The sequence below is a fragment of the Colletes gigas genome, unplaced genomic scaffold (assembly GCF_013123115.1).
Source record: "Colletes gigas isolate AHSC1104 unplaced genomic scaffold, ASM1312311v1 Colletes_gigas_Sc00004, whole genome shotgun sequence".
NCBI classification, from domain to species: Eukaryota; Metazoa; Arthropoda; class Insecta; order Hymenoptera; family Colletidae; genus Colletes; species Colletes gigas.
In genome coordinates, this window is record NW_025106633.1 from 10,349,737 (window position 1) to 10,365,685 (window position 15,949).

At 36.5% G+C, this 15,949-nt stretch overlaps 3 protein-coding genes across 10 annotated transcripts; 2 read left to right on the forward strand and 1 right to left on the reverse strand.

The window, feature by feature from the left end:
* Window positions 1-5,329: 5,329 nt before the first annotated feature.
* LOC122394773 (short/branched chain specific acyl-CoA dehydrogenase, mitochondrial) lies at window positions 5,330-9,068 on the forward strand. Of its 2 annotated transcripts, none has more exons than XM_043391895.1 (9): window positions 5,330-5,492; window positions 6,657-6,762; window positions 7,076-7,176; window positions 7,312-7,518; window positions 7,591-7,761; window positions 7,874-7,999; window positions 8,079-8,261; window positions 8,342-8,477; window positions 8,818-9,068. In XM_043391895.1, exons 1-9 carry the CDS (start codon window positions 5,445-5,447, stop codon window positions 8,991-8,993), a joined length of 1,254 nt encoding a protein of 417 aa, XP_043247830.1. In that variant the 5' UTR covers window positions 5,330-5,444; the 3' UTR covers window positions 8,994-9,068. The 2 variants fall into 2 exon arrangements, with proteins under 2 accessions (XP_043247830.1, XP_043247832.1); XM_043391897.1 differs by having other exon boundaries at window positions 7,874-7,993.
* A 216-nt stretch (window positions 9,069-9,284) lies between these two features.
* LOC122394788 (SRR1-like protein) lies at window positions 9,285-11,046 on the reverse strand. Of its 3 annotated transcripts, none has more exons than XM_043391921.1 (4): window positions 10,820-11,046; window positions 10,538-10,735; window positions 9,737-10,431; window positions 9,285-9,444 (listed from the first exon to the last, which is right to left on the reverse strand). In XM_043391921.1, the coding sequence occupies exons 2-4, from the start codon at window positions 10,690-10,692 to the stop codon at window positions 9,422-9,424; spliced, it is 873 nt and encodes a 290-aa protein (XP_043247856.1). In that variant the 5' UTR covers window positions 10,693-10,735; window positions 10,820-11,046; the 3' UTR covers window positions 9,285-9,421. The 3 variants fall into 3 exon arrangements, with proteins under 3 accessions (XP_043247856.1, XP_043247858.1, XP_043247855.1); XM_043391923.1 differs by lacking the exon at window positions 10,820-11,046 and having other exon boundaries at window positions 9,737-10,003; window positions 10,304-10,431; window positions 10,538-10,813; XM_043391920.1 differs by lacking the exon at window positions 10,820-11,046 and having other exon boundaries at window positions 10,538-10,813.
* Window positions 11,047-12,531: 1,485 nt separating this feature from the next.
* LOC122394783 lies at window positions 12,532-15,869 on the forward strand. Of its 5 annotated transcripts, none has more exons than XM_043391911.1 (5): window positions 12,532-12,997; window positions 13,091-13,156; window positions 14,054-14,140; window positions 14,220-14,424; window positions 14,956-15,869. In XM_043391911.1, exons 4-5 carry the CDS (start codon window positions 14,266-14,268, stop codon window positions 15,760-15,762), a joined length of 966 nt encoding a protein of 321 aa, XP_043247846.1. In that variant the 5' UTR covers window positions 12,532-12,997; window positions 13,091-13,156; window positions 14,054-14,140; window positions 14,220-14,265; the 3' UTR covers window positions 15,763-15,869. The 5 variants fall into 5 exon arrangements, with proteins under 5 accessions (XP_043247846.1, XP_043247847.1, XP_043247844.1 ...); XM_043391912.1 differs by having other exon boundaries at window positions 12,532-12,927; XM_043391909.1 differs by having other exon boundaries at window positions 13,091-14,140.
* The last annotated feature ends 80 nt before the right edge of the window (window positions 15,870-15,949 follow it).

The window sequence follows — 15,949 nt, forward strand, 5'->3', positions numbered from 1 at the left end:
AAATCTTTATCTTTTGTTCGTTATTTTTATCCAGATAAGAATTTTGCACACATTTACGAGCAAGCATCGGTATAAACATTCACGGCGCTAACCCTCCCTGTTTCTTGCGCCAGCGATGTGAAAACAAACGAACGTGTGCTCTGATGTTGGTTGATATGATGCACGTTACTATCACGGAACAGGAACAGTAAATTGCTCGGTTATTCGTTAGATGCCCGACATTGACACATTTGTGTTCACGATAACCGCGTCTAATGGCTCTCAACTTGAAAGCCTACGCTTAACTCGAATACACATCTTCTGTGAATCCTAATCTAAAGTGCCAAAAACGTAGAGATATCGTTCCTTAATAAAATTGTTTCAGCCATCGCTTCTACTACACAGCCGTTTCTCATCGAATGAATGGTTCCATTATATAAATTAACCATAATAAAAACAAAGGAGCAAACATTTGGCGCCATTTTCATTTCATAGAAAGCATTTCAGCACTTTAACTTAACTCAAAATGTACGATTTGTCGGACGGCTAAAATTATGTATAGTGATCCGTTAATTAATCAATTCATTGACTTTCTTTGTCGTGTTAGGGTACGAGTGGAAACGGATTCACCGAAATTTATTGATCAAGCAGTGCGCGACAAGTTTTTTGGAGTGACATCACGTTGTACCGCCAACGAATTTCCGTGATATTATTTTTGACGTAACCATGCAAACTAGAAACAATTTGAGTATCACATTATGTATTCACAGAAATACACAGATAGTACTCTGGAACTTCGAGTCGAGCGTAACGATCGATACACTTTTCGGTTCGCGGCCATTTCTTTTCTGTGGTCTCTACTGTAACTTCTTCAATTTGTACGAAAGATTTCGTATGACTTACTTATGATATAAATTACATGATTATCAACTTTCATTGGGCAGCAGTAAAAACAAAAAAAAAAAAAAAAAAAAAAAGTCTTTGATATCGCTATCTGATCGAGTCATACACAATCTAAATTCTTATTTAAATAGAATGCTGAGTAATGAATAAAATTTTTAATACAAAATAAAATATTTCGAAACGAACAAAAATTTAATTGTTCCGATCGAATAAATGTTACAAATAAATTGGTGTACGTTAGTTTTACCGGTCATCTATTATATAAATAACATTTTACCCAACTCTAGGCCGAATACGTAATTCACCGTGACTAAATAGTGTTGGTCCATCAATTGATATTCATCAACGTTATTTAACAGCGAACACCAATTGAACATAGCCTATACACGGAACCGGTAATTGCAATCACTTACGTATTTACACACACGCAATCTCTTAAAAACGTATGAAATTTTGTATTCGCATCTATTCCGATAAATCATCAAAGCTGTATCTACAATTCAATTCAATGATTTAAACGTTAATCCACCGAATCGAATTAAAATAAAATGCATACAAAATCGGTGAACGTTTCTAGCCCGTGTTAGGTGATCGGTAACATGAAAAAACATTCGATAACGTGTGTAACTACCGAGATAATGGACCGAACACATATCGCGCACGAGATACTTAATGCGACGCGTCCGCTGTTTCTCGACGCGATGATGTCATAACTTAAAACGCGAAGCTTACTCTATCGTCGTTCGTTGGGCGGTACCACGTTCGGCTGATGAGCTACAATCGCGTCGTATTTACCATAAGAAAACATGCAACTTTCACAAGTCCGATTAGTAAACAATCATTGCATCACAAGCCACTGTTAATCGCATTTTACTTACATATTCCTCAAATTAACACTCCGATCATTATACTTGTGTTGCCTGCGGCATCGCTACCTCCGCGGATATTCATTAAGCTAAGTAGGTAATAATGACATTGATCGTGGAATGAAAATATTTGAAACTAATCGTTCGATGCTACGTAAGCTACGTATGCTACGATGCTATTTGGAAACACGAAATCGGTCGAAATTGGTAGATGAAACCAGGAAGATAAACCGACCACTGAACGCACAGGTGAGCGGCGTGCCTTCTATAGAATCGAAACCCGAGAGAGCAGCCGGTTTATTTCCAAGCCATAGACTATAGATTGCGCGCGGGCGGTCTAGAGTTGTTACGAGAAAAAGAGGAGGCGCAAGTTCATTGCTGGGAGATGTGCGTTCGTTTGGTGTATCTACTTGTTAAACTATATTTTCCGCGGGAAAATCAAAAGCTATTCAAAGTATCGCTCGATTGCAGGGCACGATGCAACATGTATTCACATATAGATATGTATTGTCGTATCTGTCGAATAAGTGTCAACGAAATAACGACGATCATAAGGACGTCGTGACGAACTCAGTGTACGGTTATTCGTGCGAATACGCCCAAATGACCGGAGTTTAGATGTATTGATTTACTAACCACTGACGGATAAATGTAAAAGTATTCGATGCACGCACGTTCGTTGATCGTTACGAAACTGAGTTAACTTTTATTTTAACCATACCACTGTTAGAGCTTTGTCAATATTACCACTTGGAATGCCTAATTTCATACGACGATTCATTGCTTTCAATGGAGAATATTCTTAACAAATCGATTAATCGCGTGTACGGGGAAATCAATGTACGCATTTCGTTTGCAAGTCATGCGACACTGTTGCTTTATCGTTGCTGCCAGCAAACGGATAACCCAAGAGTAACAGAAATTCAAAAACTTTTAATGCACGAAGAATCAGCAGAATTTTTACTCTAGTCGCGAGTTTTTACCGGTGTACGCGTAATCCGACACAAAATTCTGCCTGAACGGAGAGCTGAACGGCAGATTGGCGTCACTTTTGTGTTTAAAACAAACATTACGGTATCAGAAGAGCTTTCTATCTGTTTTAAGGGGAAAACAGGAGAAAAAGAAGGTCAACGATTTAACAATGCAAATGGCGATACAGCTACCGAGAGCGATGGTTTTCGATGGCGTAACTATCATAAGTACCTTGACAATCACTTTTGAAATACTTTCACAAGGTGGTTGAACGACGAACGAAAACGAGACGATCGATAATCAGTGATCAAAGATTATCCAGAAACAATTAACGACACATTAAAATAGCATCCAAGATTGCCGCCTAATCGACGACACACCCCTTACGCTACGTCATTCCTGTCAATTATTTGGAACTGCGGTTCTCTCACGTCTCAACGGCGTCGCGAGTCTCGAAATAATTACCGATAACGCACAGTTTCTGTCGTAGCTCGTAAGAACTTACCTAGCAGAAAATCAGCGAATATCGTCCAAGGTTGGGTATGTCCGTATCCGTTTCGAAAACCGTTCGACTCGCCGTTCGTATCGCCGAGCGGTCGTTCCGTTCGGTGGACAGCTTCCCCGCCCCCGTCGCCGTCGATGCTCTTCCGGCGGCTGGCAAGCCTTCTCCACCTCCTGGTTCTTCCGTACTACCACCACCACTACCACTACTTCTACCACCTCCACTTCCACCACCTCTTCTCTATCTTTTGTCGTTCCCACTTCGAACTATGCGTCTCCCTTTACCGTGTTCCGCTATCTTGGTCAGACACCAATTAACCTATTGTTATATATTTCTTTCGAATCTTATCCGGATCGGTGCGAATTTCCATACTCGTCCAAACCTCTTTAAAGTCAGATACGAAGACCCGATCGTCGTATACCGGTGTACTGCCGTTTTCGTCACCGTCACACTGTTTCTTCCCTTCTTCCTCTCGATCCTCTCCTCCCGTTTCCTGTTCTTTTTCTTCGCCCAATTCCACGTTGAGCACGCGGAACGTGCGCACAATACTGTTGCGCATCCAATTCATGAAACTTCATGAGCAACCCTAACGAGAGATCGATTCTCGAAAACGTTCTGTCTGGTTGGCTGAGCCCTCCACTCCTCGTCCAATGAAAACGTTTGGCATTTAAACAGCCAATAACGCGTCACGTACGATATTGTCGCGTGTACTAGAAACCGCTTTTGTTGATATGATCTTGCGAAATATTTGAAATGACACGATTACAAGTACAAGAACAGAATGTTTAGGATTCGTTTTAATGTGATATATACGTGCATTAATTAGAGTCTCAGTAGTTTTACGAAAATAATGAAAATAATGGCTTATTTTGGAAGATAAACGTTTTATAGAAGCCATGCATATTATGATTCGACTGTCTGAACGAAAATCGTAACGTTTCACGTATTACGTACGCATGCCCTATAACGTTAGATAGATAGTATTAAGACTAGATACGACATCTCGTGCGAAAAATATATCGTAAGTATAATAATAATCAGAGACCAATTAATTAAACAAGCTGGTGTCACAGATACAAAATACGGATTGTTTTTTTCATATTTCATGAACATCGAATAAAATTTAATCAGAAAACATGAACACAGTGAGTTGCGAAAATGTACATATTCACATTAATTTTATAATATTACTGCAACGTTCTTGTCTACTTTTAATTAATTTTTCTATGCCTATGGCATGTTACCGACGACTAAGAAGCAACAAGTTGCATATTATTACATATTAATGCAGCATTGCATGCATTTCGTTTCTCTATTCGCCAATTCGTTCGATTTCTTTTCATCGTACGTTACACATTAATATCCATAGTTTAAAGTACACCAACATACGTAAAGTCCGTCTACATATATACAGTTATACTTTTGAATTGTGATGCCACTTTTAGATTTAACAAGGCTCGATTGATGGCGATACAATTAATATTAAACGCCATCGTTTGGACGTATAAGTCTTACATTCGGCATAAAGACAGAATCATAGTGTAAGATTTTACGTTGGGCTGTAGTTAACAAAATATTAATAAATATTAATGTTGAAAAACTATAAGAAAATATATAATGACATAATTAATCGTCCCGAAAAAGTATCTATGCGTATAAAATGTACACAATAACGTTCCAGAAAGGATCAATGCCAGATATCAACTTGTAACGATAAATTTATCTCTATTCCGAAAAAAAAAACCAAAGAAGCGGGAAAAATGTTTCGTAAACACCTATGAAATTACGTTACAACGAATAAATCTTTTATCGAGCGATAATGTAGTTGCAACACAATGACAATTTTGTTTGCACAATAAAGGAATCTTCCACATATGAAAGAGTTGTTTTAGCATCGAAATAAGTGCGTAACAATGTGTTGAATTTATATCGAATCGTTTGAGTTTATATTCGTCGCGTCATCGAAACGGGTTTACTGATAGAAATGTTTTTTTCATTTTGTTTCCTTACATAAGAACCTGTTCGACGCTCGTGCAGACTCAACTGTGAACGAAGTTTAGAGCGGTACCGATGTCCATAACATTACCATCCAGTCAGTATTAGCTTAGTCTGGGACCAGACAACACTGTTTTTCATTTCCTCCGGCCGTTAAGTCTCCGGGCACATCGACATTCGCTGCATTATCAGTTAAAATCTTATTCGGACTAATTTGTATCTATAACATGAATCTCAAATTAAATACGAATTTGTTTACGTCGCTAATACGGCAAGTACGTATGCATGAAGAATTCTTTTTGCCACGCGGCGATTTTTCTTCAGATTTAATAACAATACGCAGGAATTATTTTTATGCAATGCTAGGCGAAAACTGGACTTGGGTAATTTTAAAAATAAAAAAATAGAAATCGGTAATCGTAATAACAAAACAACAGTCACCTGTTTGCGAAGGAAAGTCATTTTAGTGTTGACATTAGTTGGAATCGGGGTTCCTTTCGATGAATTTACAGCGTCTATGAACGAGTAAATATTCTAATTGAAATTGATACGCCTAATTACAAAAATATTTAACGTTAGCTGATGGAACAAGCTAGGTATATCATGTAATAAATTGGTATTGTCGCGAGCCCATTAGATTCGAAAAACAAAGTTCTGTTTCAAGGCCATACTTGCATAACTATGAAACTGAAAATCATCTTAATAGTATTTTTTATTTAGGCTTGATGAAAAGTGTCGTTGAAGTGTGAAATTCTGCAAAAGTACAATTTTTTTTTTTTTTACTTATACTACTATAATTTTCATTCGAATAATTAGATGACAAACAAAGATACTGTACAGAGATTTGTTCTGAATATTTGTTCCATTAACGTGTTATCGACGTAAACTTCTACGAGTTCAATATGGAATATAATTTCATCATATAATTTGGATTGTACAATTTTCATTCTATAAATAACAGATTAAAAATTGTTTATTTTTTACTGGCTATTTAAAATTTGTATCGAGATAAGATTTTTGCCCATCTTTGTTACTTGGTCTAGCAATACGATATGGCATGCTCCAATTTCACCATTCGCAGCACGCCTCCTGTTTACTGAACTTAACGTTAGATACATATATCTATGTGCATAGCACGCATGAAAACGATAAGAATTTTTTTACAAAATTGTACATAATTCGAATTGCGTGACCGCGTGGGCTTTTAATTTCTCCGATTGCAAATAAAATGTATTCGATTAGCGTAGATAGAAAAAATATTTGTTGAACGGTGGATATGATTTTTGATTTCACGATTCACGAGAATAATGTCGATCGAAAGTCTACCAATTTATTCATGATGTTTAATATTATAAAAATTTTATTTTTATCTATGGTATACTGTGTACGATACAGTATAGTAATTTGTAATTAATGTAATTGTGTTACCTAAACTTCAGGTACCACGAATGGTGTACTTAAAAAGGAATCTAAGTACAAGTCTGAATCGCTGTTCCACACCTCTAACCGAATTTTCAGACGACGAACTATTGATGAAAGAAAGCGGTAATTACCGTTGTTAAACAATTAATAAATCGTTAAAGCCGAAGTGAAATTTTCATATATTTTTTTTTTACTAATAATTAATTACTTTTGTAATGTCTGTTAATTAGCGATTAATTAGTCTAAGTAGTCCGAAGAAGCCTCAAATTAATGTTTTCAACCCTTAGATCTTCAATAATAATAATATAAGAAAATATTTATATTATTTTAATTGAAACAAAATGGAGGATTATAATATTACATATGTACTTCGTAAATTTATGCTATGTTTTTTTAAAGTATCGTGCATAATATATGGTTGTACACCGTTTCTTAGTTAATAAACTCGCGAAGGAAGAAATTGCACCACTCGTACGAAAAATGGAAAAAGAAGGGAAAATAGACCAAGGACTAGAGCGAAAGCTTTTTGAGAATGGTGTAAGTAAATAGCACGACCTTCCGTATCTAATAAATTTTTGTGCAGGCAGCATTTTTCTATCGCGAACGAGTTATCGTCGCATTGGTACACGCGTCCAAAGATACGAACGTTTTAACGTTGTTGATTATCTCCAGCTAATGGGTATCGAGATTCCTGAAAACTACGGCGGTTCTGGATGCAATTTCATGACGACGATCTTGGCCATCGAGGAAATCGCGAAAGTTGACGGCGCTGTCGCGGCACTGGTGGACATCCACAATACTTTAGTGAATTCGTTAATTTTAAAAGTCGCTTCGGAGGAACAGAAGGCTAAATATCTACCCCAATTAGCACAAAATTACGTGAGTCCAGACGAATTAAATAAAAAGGTAATTGTTTCTTTACGTCCTTTTCGTTTTAATTTTTCGTTAAAGGCGGGTAGCTTTTGCCTCACGGAGCCTGGCTCGGGGTCCGACGCCTTCTCCCTGAAAACTGAAGCAAAGAAAGATGGATCCGATTACGTGGTGAACGGCACGAAAATGTGGATCTCGAATTCCGACATTGCCGGATTATTTTTAGTTTTTGCAAACGCTGACACTTCTGCTGTAAGTTTTATAAATTATGTGTATCATAACTCGGAAATGTCACGAATAAAAAATGATCATTTACGTGCACCTTGTAGTCGACCACTGTATTAAGCATCTTGATTATTATTAGGGATACCGTGGCATTACGACATTCTTCGTAGAACGAAGTACACCCGGAGTAACAGTCGCCAAGCCAGAAGATAAACTGGGAATAAAGGCGTCGGGTACCTGCATGATCCACTTCGATAATGTCAGAGTAAAGAGAAACGGTGTACACGTACTTGCAAGAAATTCGATAAATAGTCAATTTGTTAACACATTCGTTGTGTATTCAGATTCCTGAAAGTAATATCTTGGGACAGTTTGGTCATGGATACAAATACGCTGCTGGATTCTTAAACGAAGGTCGAATCGGTATTGGAGCACAAATGATTGGTATAGCACAAGGTTGCTTGGATGCCACTATACCATATACGCTGGAAAGAAAACAATTTGGAAAAGACATTTTCTCATTTCAAGTATAACAAACACATACTTTTTTGTTCAGACACGACAAAAATATCGAATACAATATGTCAAAGTTTTCGTACTTTTTTAGTCTATGCAACATCAAATTGCCCAAGCGGTCACCGACCTTGAGTGTGCCAGGTTATTGGTCTACAATGCAGCCAGATTAGTCGATGCTAAGAAGGATATAATGAAAGAGGCTGCCATGGCCAAACTCGTAGCTTCCGGTATGTAGTACCTATTCATAGTCACAATAAGTAACTTCAATATTTGGACACTTTACGATTCTCACTTTGGAACTTAATAATTTTTCTCTATAATCACTGATAAAATAATCGATGCATATATTACATTCAGCAGAAATGTTTAAGATTTATTTTATATAAAACATTATAACTAACGTAACATATTCTTTGATTAATTTATTCCTCGTTATAGACAAAATGAGAATTGCCAAGTGTCCGAATATTGAAGTTGTTCGTTGTATCTTCTTTCTTTTTATTCAACAGTAAACTATCGAATACTGGAACATTATAACCGTAATAACGTGTACGGTTTATGCTTTAGAAACGGCGTTACGCGTTACCGCAAAATGCATCGACTTTATGGGCGGAGTGGGATATACGACCGACTTCCCTCAAGAAAAATATTTCAGGGATTCCAAAATTGGTACTATTTACGAAGGCACCAGTAATATGCAACTGTCGACTATAGCCAAATGTATTCGCAAAGAATACTCGTGAAATCATTACTGTTAACGGGAAAACTTTATTTTGTATTCCATTTAATACATTATATATTTTTCTAGTTTTTCATAACGACTCGGTTTTATATGAATTTCTATTAAATCAATATTGTTATTTTAAACCGGAATCATTTCGGATCATGAGGTAATTTAAATCCAACAAGATCCGCAGTTTCTTTTATACTTCGTTCACCTTTACCGGTATATCGGACTTGGATTTCTTTGCACATTCGCCGTGAACCTAAGTAACACAGGTAAGTCTCTGCCAAGTTATTCAACTCTTCTCGTGCCTTGCATAAAACTTCCGACGTTTCCCTATGAGCTCGTGTTTGCTCCAGAATGTAACGCACCATAATATTATCTTTTGCGTTTCGTTCGGACGATGATTGACGAATTTCCTTTATAAGCGAGCGAACCAACTGTACGTTAGGTTTCATCATTCTTTCGACCTATGACAGACAAAATTATTTACTAAATTCCTGGTATTGTATTACTGTTGAATCTTAATTATCTTCGTACGAATTTGGCACGATTGTTACCACGCGTACTATATGTTTTAATACTTTGATACGAGGGTTAAACTCTCGAGTCAAACTCATGATAAACGACTCTGCTACGCAACAATGCTACACACAAAACTGAAAGTTTGCATGTTTGAGACTTTAGTCATCAATTAACCCTCGTATATTATGTTTGCACGTGTCAAGGATCTATGAATTAGAGAACTGGAGATATAATTACAATTTTTAGCTTCTATTCGCTCCGTTTGTTTAGCAGTGAAATAATCGAATGTCGCGCCTCTGTAACAAGGTTCTTCTCTTTCGTTCCAGAAATTCCTAGGTACCATATCGATATTATGTTTAAGAAATATGTGAATATTCAAGTCATTGAACACGTCCTCGTACATAAAATTATTTCTCAAAACAGTTTCTGTAACGTACGGTTGAATACGCAAGATATAGTCAACAGGCTCGCATGTAGTTGCCTTTATGAAATTAGCCGCTATAACTGAAAAACTATTCGTCAAAAGAATGCACTTGTTTAATTTCTCGCTCCAATTTGCATAAAGGAAATTATTAGTTAAATGTAGCGAACAATGCGGCATATACACCAACGTGACATTATCCTGAACGACTCGCTTGCCTTCCTCATTGATCTTTATGACATTGAAGCCAAATCTTTCTAGAAGATCAGTTTCTTTAGGAGTAAAAATTGGATCGTATATATGTACTCGAGAGCCATAGTAGTTCTTTAATGACAAAAGTAATGCCAATTGATACTTGGAACACTTGCGGCGAGAAAAATTACCTAAACCATAGCACAGTATCTCAGAAATACCATCGACGTCCAAAGCTCTCAACGAATCTTGTAAATAATGAAAAACATCGTCGCCGAATAACGAATTTCTCAATTCTGTCTCTGCTTCGAGCAGTTTTCTGAAAATCGTGATAAAATATTAAGAAGTTAAGGACGAAACGACCTAACAATTTGGAATAGAAAGAACAAACGAGCGTATATATGAAAAATCGAGTAATGCCTTACCCAAAAAGTGCCTCGTAATCAGTATCGGTATTACTGTCATCATTATCATCGAGTAAAATTACATTTGGATCACAACTATTTCGAACGGAGAAAACACGTTTCTTTCGATGAGTTACGAGTTTAAATTCTCCAGTGTCTTGCATTTGTAACGCCATTCTATCCGATTCTACATTATCTACTTTTCTACGTACGTATTGCCTTTTTTTTTACAATTTTATTAATCCTTTATAATTTTGCTATTTTGTACGACATTCGATTGTTTACATACGAAAACACACATACCTCTCACTCGAGTATGTCGTCACGGTGCAAGGTACCTAACCACGTTTTGTTATAATTTAACTACTGGCTCGATACGTATTCGATACGTACGTGTACATGTACATGCACATAAACTTGGGACTTACATACGTAACTTTAAATAACTATCATTCTAAATGTATCGACTACTGATTTTTACGTACAACCATAAAAAATGATCAAACTACCACAATACGATCAATCATAAGAAGTCGTAAAACATACTCAATTGTTCTCCGCGTCCAATACAGGTGGTTACCGATTACGGCGACATCACACCATAGTCCATTTTCACCAACCGAGCAGCAAAAGTGACACCTAGCGGAGACGAAGGAGATACTCGGGCAGTATTACAACTATACGAGTATACCTCGTCTGTGGCATTACTTTGTTCGTAACGAGAGCCATTTAAAAGAAGCTAAATTGTCCATAACCAAAGATTGCTAGTAAAGATAACGAATAACATTGTGGTGGTAGCTACACAATGGGACGAAAGATATTAGTGTTAAAGAAAGAAAAATTTAATCGATCGTTAGATATTAATAACATATAAAGTTGTAATCTGATAACGATGAGATAAATTCATAATTGTTGTAAAATTAAGAATGTACAGTTTTGAGAGATGTGAGTCGGTAATTTATATAGAAGATTCTTTTTCTCTTCTCGGTTGAAAAAAAAAAGAAAGACATACGTGTTCTTATTAACGTGTTAATATAATTATTAAATTATCGATATTTAACCAAATATAGATGGTTATCTAGAACCGCAATTTAAATTCTATACATCAATCTCGATTGTAATTATGTTTAAAATAATTCAGAATCGCTAAATTCAATTATAATTCCTGTCGTTTCTTTTTTGTACTGTAGTCTTATTCTTTTCTGGATTGGTAATATCGCATGCAGCACGAAAATGATAAAGGGGTCATGCGATATAGAACTTGCCTTGGATGACAGGTCTATACTGTGCCTAGTCTGTGGACATACGTATGTATCAACAAATTGAAGTTATTAAATAACACAAATTAATTATCCTTAGAATCGTTTACCATCTACGAATACATTGTTCAACGAACAGAATAAACAAACAAATGGACGATCTGACTGTCGATCTAAATCGAATACAAAATATTACGAAATTAATTTGATTTATTTACTAATAGAATTGTTATATGTCTCGTATGTATCTATCTGCTAGAATGAGATTTTTCTATCGGATTAAATTAAATATGTTACGTAGTATATATTTTATCACGTAATGCCTTTCATCTTGTAATTTTCCAAGCAGGAATCCAGGAATTAAAGCGTACAAATAGTTCAAGTATCGATAAGGCTACTCGTTATTAAAATAAATTATATTAACGACTTTCGTACGAGCAGATGATACAAGTAATTAGCACACGTATCTACGAATGCGTTTTAAAATATGTAAAAAATAACGGTACAAGAATTCGGACTTTTAATTTCTTCGTAATATCGTTTTACACTAATTTGTACTTTACTAACAAATTTATGTGTGTATCAGGAAGATGTGAAAAATAAAATCGTACCTAATCTGTTTAACTCTGCATGGCTCGCATCGTTCGTGCAAGCGTCATAAATTTATACACGGGTGAACATATCCATTGCCTGTAGAAATGATTTTTAACGATCACGAGAATCAAGATAAACGTAAGTACGTATATGTACACACGGATATCGTGTGTCCAGATTTCATATTCAGTTTTGTAGTACCTAGTTATATTACGAGATACGGAAAAAATACGAGGGATTAAATAAACACGTGACCGCGACCGAGGCAGAGAGTGACTGCAAACAAGCAGCGCACGATCCACGAGACGTGACCAGCGATGTGTTGCGTGTGACGTATGCGTTATTCGTTGGTGACAAACTAACCGAATCATTAGCCGATCAAACGGTCGTGCGAAGCGGCCAAGACAGAGCGAAGCAACAGTTACGATCGATCGGTAGAGATTATTGGTTTAGCCATGTATAGAACGGGTCTACGTTGTATGTGTTCGTGCTGATCGATTTTTATTGACAGCGTTTTAACACGGTGCGTTTCAAAAGGAGCAAACGTGACACCTGAAGGTAAAAAGAAAAGTTTATCGTAACACGATTTGGTTCTACCAACGAACGCACGTATCGCACTTGGACAAATGTCACTTAAAAATGACCGATTTTTCATTCTGTCGATAGCAACGAGGCTGGGAATAATTAAACAAATCTTGTTAATGACTACTTCTTTCTTTAGATATCAATAATCAACCGTCTAGGCGTTGCCATATTTACTGGAAGCGAAAGTAGAAGCAAGGGAACGGTATTGGGACATGACGTTATGCGTATCTAACTTTAGTTTCGATTTTTCGATACTGTTTTCGTACGAGTGTTCGCATTCGTTCGCAATATCGTTTTAATATTATTCGTTCGATACTTAATTATCGATTTTTTCGAAGAACTTTCGGTAATTTCGGGAACTCAAACGTCGAAGACACTGTAAAATAATATTTATTCGTTCTCGATATCAGCAAGTATTAACAGTTACACTGCCGGTCATCGGTATTAGGACGCTTGGTTTAAACGCTGTCAACATTTCAACTATCGTAGCTCAGCGAAAAGAAGTCGTACAATAATATTTTTGGGGTCGTTTTAAAGGTTGAATCTTCTACGTTCACATTTCTGTTTCAAATTTCTTCCAAGATCATTTCGCGCAACGAAACAATTAAAACAGCGAAACTGATTTTACTACAAAAAATGGTTTAAATTCAAATGGCTGTCAAAAGTTTAAAAATTTTTTTACGCGACTAAAATAACCATGAATTTAAGAATCAAAGTCTCTTCTTTGCAATGACTCCCTTAAAAGTTCGTTCGCGATTTTTTTCGCCATTTTATTCCACATTAAATGGAACGCGCGTATAAAGGTCAATAAAAATGACGCAAATTTAATTTATTTATTTATTGTACGAGTAAAATTCATTTCGTACACAAAAATTAAATAAATGGAAACTGTTTGAATTTGGAACACTTTTAGAATAAACCCATTTTTATTTTTTTCTTAAAATTTATCTTAGGGATGCGAAAGCTTAGGATTTTGCCTTCGAAATTAGTCCAAGAAGATTATTATACAACTTTCTTTCTTTTACGAAGTAATAATTCGAGACATTGGAAATGTTTCGACCAAACATCGACAATACTTGTGATTGGCAGTGTTCTTCAGTCTTTCAGGATCTACAGATTGGACTTGGAAATAAAGGAACCGGAACTCGCCGATCTTTACACAGTGAACATGAAATTTTATTTCGAAGTAAGTTTACAAATGGTAAAATGATCTTGTTCCTCTCCGACGACGATGCATTTTCAAAATTTTGTTCGATGTGATTTAGGCGTAAGCGGGTTACCAGCGTGCGACATTTTTTTGTTAATAAAAAGATGTCTTTTAGCGCAAACGCGAATAAATGGTCGCCAAAATTGATAATCGGCTTTCAACTGACTATTTGGTGTATCGTTGGGATTATACTTCTCCAAAAGGGTGCAATCTCTCTGTACGATACAAAGGAAGTGACACGAAATGACACAGCTGACATACAGGTTCGATATTTAAATCGATTATGAGAATATATGGTGTCTCGCCGAACACACGGACGCGTTGGAAAAAGAAAAGAAGTGCTCACGAAATACGCGCATCCGTGTACCACGACGTCGTTGTGTACGTGCGTTATGATTCAATACGTTACACCGGAACAAACGTATACCTGCCATAAATATTGAGTGTTTACGACCACTTCCGCGAATATACGATTGCCGATTTTATCTCGTAATATTAGGCGTTTAAAATCAGTGATAAGAAACATCATCGATAGTCAAATATCGATCGTGGGCAAAATAGATTAGAAAATAAAATTCTGCGTTTTACGATTCAAAATAAATTAGATGAATGTTAAGCTCCTTGCCTAATCATTATTAATAGAATCAAAGTAAACACCATTATAATTATAACTATAATCGAAATAGAACATATAATATCGAAATTTAAACCCATTGACATTTCTCGAGATTTCGTAGATAGTTTTGTAAAACGAAAACGAATTGACAAAAGATTCGAGGATACTATTTTTCCAGGGAAAGTTAATGACATGGAACGAAAACGAATCGATCCAAGAGTCAAGTATTGCGGAAAAATGGCATCGATTTGTCGAACGCAAAATTGCAACTCCGGAGAACGACAGAGTCGCTGTCGATAATCTCGGCACTGTTGTACAGAACGAACGATGGCCCCGCAAACTGTTCGAGCCTTATCGGAAGAGTAATATTGACACAGGAATAACTGAAAAGAGTTCGATCATCGATAAATTGACTACAATGAATCGTAAACAAGATTCTCGTGACATCCGTGCTATTCAAGCTCAGACAATTCACACGACTAGCAAAAACGAAGTAGGAAAAATGTATGGCAAAGAGAACATCATTATTGCGCAGAATCTCGACGAAAACGGTCGCAACGGCAAAAAGATTGTCACAAGCAATAATACGTCGAGTACTTTGTTTCGAAACTTTGGCCCTACGGATCTCCTTACTTTGAACGAAAGTAAGTTTTTCGATCATGGGTATAACGATATCCGTTACGAAGCCTCAGGAATTGGTAAAAATGAAACCAAGTCGGAACGTTCGCCGGTGAATCGAGTTGGAGCGGCTGTTGCTATAATCATGCTCGCGATAGGAGTCGTGATGCTGCTCCTAGGGCCATTGATCGTTATTCTACGGGCATTTGCCGACAGAAGGCGAACCAGACAAATGTTGTTAAAATCAAGGTGTCGTAGCGACCAGCCACCTACTTACGAAGAAGCAACAGCAACCTTAATGGACGAAGCGCCTAGATACTCGACTCTCCAACTAGATACGATCCCTGAGTCTTCCTTTTCCCTTTAATCTACTTTGTTACCTTTTCTTTTTAAAAAACACACACACACACACACACGCACACACTTTTCATGTCGATCGTTGCACCTCTTATTAAACTCTTTATTATTTTGATACATTTCATTTTTGTTACTTTTATTTTCGATGTTTATTCACGATCTCGATCGATTCTTTGATTCAATCTTAGCAAATAATT

Coding starts and splice junctions, on each gene's coding strand:
- LOC122394788 (XM_043391921.1), bottom strand. CDS start 10,692: ATGGCGTTACAAATGCAAGACACTGGAGAATTTAAACTCGTAACTCAT. Junction 10,432..10,537: donor GATTACGAGGCACTTTTTGG/GTAAGGCATTAC, acceptor CACGATTTTCAG/AAAACTGCTCGAAGCAGAGA. Junction 9,445..9,736: donor GCGAATAGAAGCTAAAAATT/GTAATTATATCT, acceptor TGTCTGTCATAG/GTCGAAAGAATGATGAAACC.
- LOC122394783 (XM_043391909.1), top strand. CDS start 14,266: ATGTCTTTTAGCGCAAACGCGAATAAATGGTCGCCAAAATTGATAATC. Junction 14,425..14,955: donor ATGACACAGCTGACATACAG/GTTCGATATTTA, acceptor CTATTTTTCCAG/GGAAAGTTAATGACATGGAA.
- LOC122394773 (XM_043391895.1), top strand. CDS start 5,445: ATGAATCTCAAATTAAATACGAATTTGTTTACGTCGCTAATACGGCAA. Junction 7,177..7,311: donor GAAAGCTTTTTGAGAATGGT/GTAAGTAAATAG, acceptor GATTATCTCCAG/CTAATGGGTATCGAGATTCC. Junction 7,519..7,590: donor CCCAATTAGCACAAAATTAC/GTGAGTCCAGAC, acceptor TTTTCGTTAAAG/GCGGGTAGCTTTTGCCTCAC.